The 2,890-nt window shown below is 37.9% G+C and overlaps 1 protein-coding gene across 1 annotated transcript in view; it reads right to left on the bottom strand.

The window, feature by feature from the left end:
• The window catches only part of BMI1 (BMI1 proto-oncogene, polycomb ring finger), a 4,283-nt gene that overhangs the window by 1,252 nt on the left and 141 nt on the right, over positions 1-2,890 (bottom strand). Inside the window, exons 2-8 of the mRNA XM_010143762.1 lie at positions 2,851-2,889; positions 2,349-2,445; positions 1,565-1,620; positions 1,389-1,439; positions 1,025-1,133; positions 889-934; positions 302-400 (exon numbers count right to left, since the gene is read on the bottom strand). Of these exons, the coding sequence (XP_010142064.1) occupies positions 302-400; positions 889-934; positions 1,025-1,133; positions 1,389-1,439; positions 1,565-1,620; positions 2,349-2,445; positions 2,851-2,889 (497 nt within the window). The remainder of the gene's footprint in view (positions 1-301; positions 401-888; positions 935-1,024; positions 1,134-1,388; positions 1,440-1,564; positions 1,621-2,348; positions 2,446-2,850; position 2,890) is intronic.

Below are 2,890 nucleotides of genomic sequence, written 5' to 3'. Positions count from 1 at the left end.
GGAATTTTTGTATCTATTAGAGAAGTTTTAAATACATTAAGGAGCAATTTCTTGATACCTCAATATTTGCAGCTTTAAAAAATTACAGACTGTCACCAAACTCTCCAGATAGGATTATTAAAATAATGTTCATAATCCCATCAACATATTGCACACACCAGAAATACATGGTAGTTAGTGCTTGCTGGAGCTGGCTGTGATGAGAAAATGAGTGCTAACCAGCATTAGCAGGCTTAGAACTGCAGGGCTGATTTAAAAAAAAAAAAAAATAAAAAAAAAATCAGTCTTTCCCCATAGGTACCTGGAAAGTGTTAGGTATGTCCATTTTACTCCGCAGGAACTTTCTTAGATGCATCACTGTCATTGCTGCTGGGCAGCGTAAGTATCTTTTGTCATTCACCTGATGGCATAGTAAAGAAAAAAATCAGTCTGCTGGGAACAAGCAATTACTCCCACCAAAGATGTATTCCAACTTTTTATGTTAATTTAAAAAAACCCATGCTTCATTAAATTATGAACTGTAATATAACAATTTCTGCTGCCTTATAAGGAACAACAGAAATTAGTAGTAAGTTACAGTTCTGGTATAAGTAATTAAAAATGTAACAAATTTTATACATAAAGGTTTTGAGCTCACAGTGAAACTCTTTTTAAAATATAGAAGTATTACGTATTGATTTTTAAAATTACTTTAAAAGTAAAGCTGCAGGTATTTTTTTATTTTAAAAAGTTGTTTACACACACAGCTGTATGAAGATGTTCCATCTCTTCCACGCCTAGTACCACAATAGGTGTGCTTCTTTTGCTCTAGATACAAATGTATTTTTTTCAGCTACAAACCTGCCCCAAAGATGTTTGCACGAATTAATTTCCTCTAAAGTTATTTACCTCTTCCTTTGATTTTTCTTTCTCCTTATTTCCTTTTCGTTCCAGTCTGCGAGAAGAATTTAAACAATTACAACAAATAATAAATATAGCTGCTATCAGTCAGGTAAACATAAAATATTGCCATTCAGGAACTTGCCTATTCTGGTCAAAGAATTCAATGGATAAGCTTATAATCTCGTCGTCTGTTATAATTCTTTTGTCTTCGTCAGCCACTTCTCCTCTGTCTTCATTAGAGCCATTGGCAGCTGCGCAGAAATTTCCACAATAATTTACATTTTGAAATTCAAATCAGGAAGAATGGCAATTCTCAGTAACAAGAAAAAAAAATTCAAGGCAAGATTATGACTTAAATCTACCTAACTTTTTAAACAATCAACTTCCATTATGCTGAGTTTACATCTTAGTATTCTGTTACAGTAATACATAATTTGTAAGTGAAAAAGGAAACAGCATCTAGGTCAACGCTACATTTATTGAAGTCGTGAACGAGAAGATTTTACCATCAGCCGATGGATGAGCAGCATAAAAATCCCTTCTTCTTTTCATTTCATCTAGATGGAAAAGCATATATTTTTCTTTTAGTATACACTCTGTAACTCCTGGTATTGATACAGGACAGCAGTTCTGGTTTTGTTTTTCTGCTCTTCAGAAAAAAACACCTGATTTAACTACTTACTTTTGAAAAGGCCTGGTACTAGCTTGTATACAATATCTTGGAGAGTTTTATCTGACCTGAAAGAACAACGCCAAAACATAAAATTAAGCAAATGAAGCAACATCTGAATCCAAAGGGCAGCTCCTCATTTATGATATTTCACAACAATGAGGCATCTTCTACAAAGTGGGAGACTAGTAATAAAAAGTTAACTTACAAGACCTCATAATCAAAGTGACACTGCTCTAAATACCAGTAAAAAACAAAACTAATCTGTGCTACCACCACTGAAAAATAGTTCTCTTGGACTGAAGAAAGGCCTTAAAAAGTGCGTGTCCTCCCTAGAAAATCAAGCGAGCAAAGAGTAACACTGACATGAAAAATATTTTTGAAAGGAGAAGCATACTCTAAAAAGGCTTTTGCCTCTTAGTTTGGAAAGTTTCAGCAAAGAGTTTTCATGACTGGGAGCTACGGCTGGAGGGAAGCATGTCTGGGAGATAGAGAAAGTGGAGGAAAAAACTGTCGGGATGGTACATGTGAGAATGGGGGAGAGGCACTGCAACCATGGCTGGGGTATGCAAAAAAAGACCAACAAAAACTTTCTGTCTTGCATCCAGAGAAGTCTTCAATTTCAATCAATGACAAAACTCCAAAGAGGGAGCATACACACGACTTATATTGTAAATTGACAAATCTTTTCAGATTTAAATTGTAGACGAAGAGATAACATCGACAGACTACTCCTGGTCTCCCCATACAAAGTAAAGTAAGAGATGCAGAGGCGCACGTTGCATCTTTCTCCTACCTTATATTCAAAAGAGGTCGGGTTTTGTGAACTTGGACATCACAAATAGGACAATACTTGCTGGTCTCCAAGTAACGTACGATACAGGTCTTACAGACTGTAAGTCAAACGCGAAAGCCTTTTAGTGATGGTCGTAGGTGATGCTCAGATATGCATAGATAGAGGTGCGATTTTCTAAACTATGCAAGCTAGAGCAAATCGTCCATTGTCAGCGGCTCGCTGCTTAAGCTACACAAATACCCAAATAAGCGGCAATTTCCATGAAAAGGAGACGCTTAGAGTACATATATTATTACTTTAACAAAGACCGCAGGGCCGTCGTCAGAAAAACAGCACCGCGCCCGGGCCACCTATTTCCCAGACCATCGGGAAAGCAGAGACGGCGGCAGTCCCGAGCACCTCGGGGGGTTTGGGCTTGAGGGGAGGGGGGTTTGTGTTCCCGGGATGCCGGGAAAGGTGGGAAGCGGCAGGGAAACAACGCGGAGCGCCCGATCGTACTTACAGGAGTGGAGGCACTCTATGATGGTTGTTGCATCAATGAA

Source organism: Buceros rhinoceros, unplaced genomic scaffold, assembly GCF_000710305.1.
Source record: "Buceros rhinoceros silvestris isolate BGI_N320 unplaced genomic scaffold, ASM71030v1 scaffold41670, whole genome shotgun sequence".
Classification (NCBI taxonomy): Eukaryota; Metazoa; Chordata; class Aves; order Bucerotiformes; family Bucerotidae; genus Buceros; species Buceros rhinoceros.
This window is presented reverse-complemented; position numbering and strand designations above follow the sequence as displayed.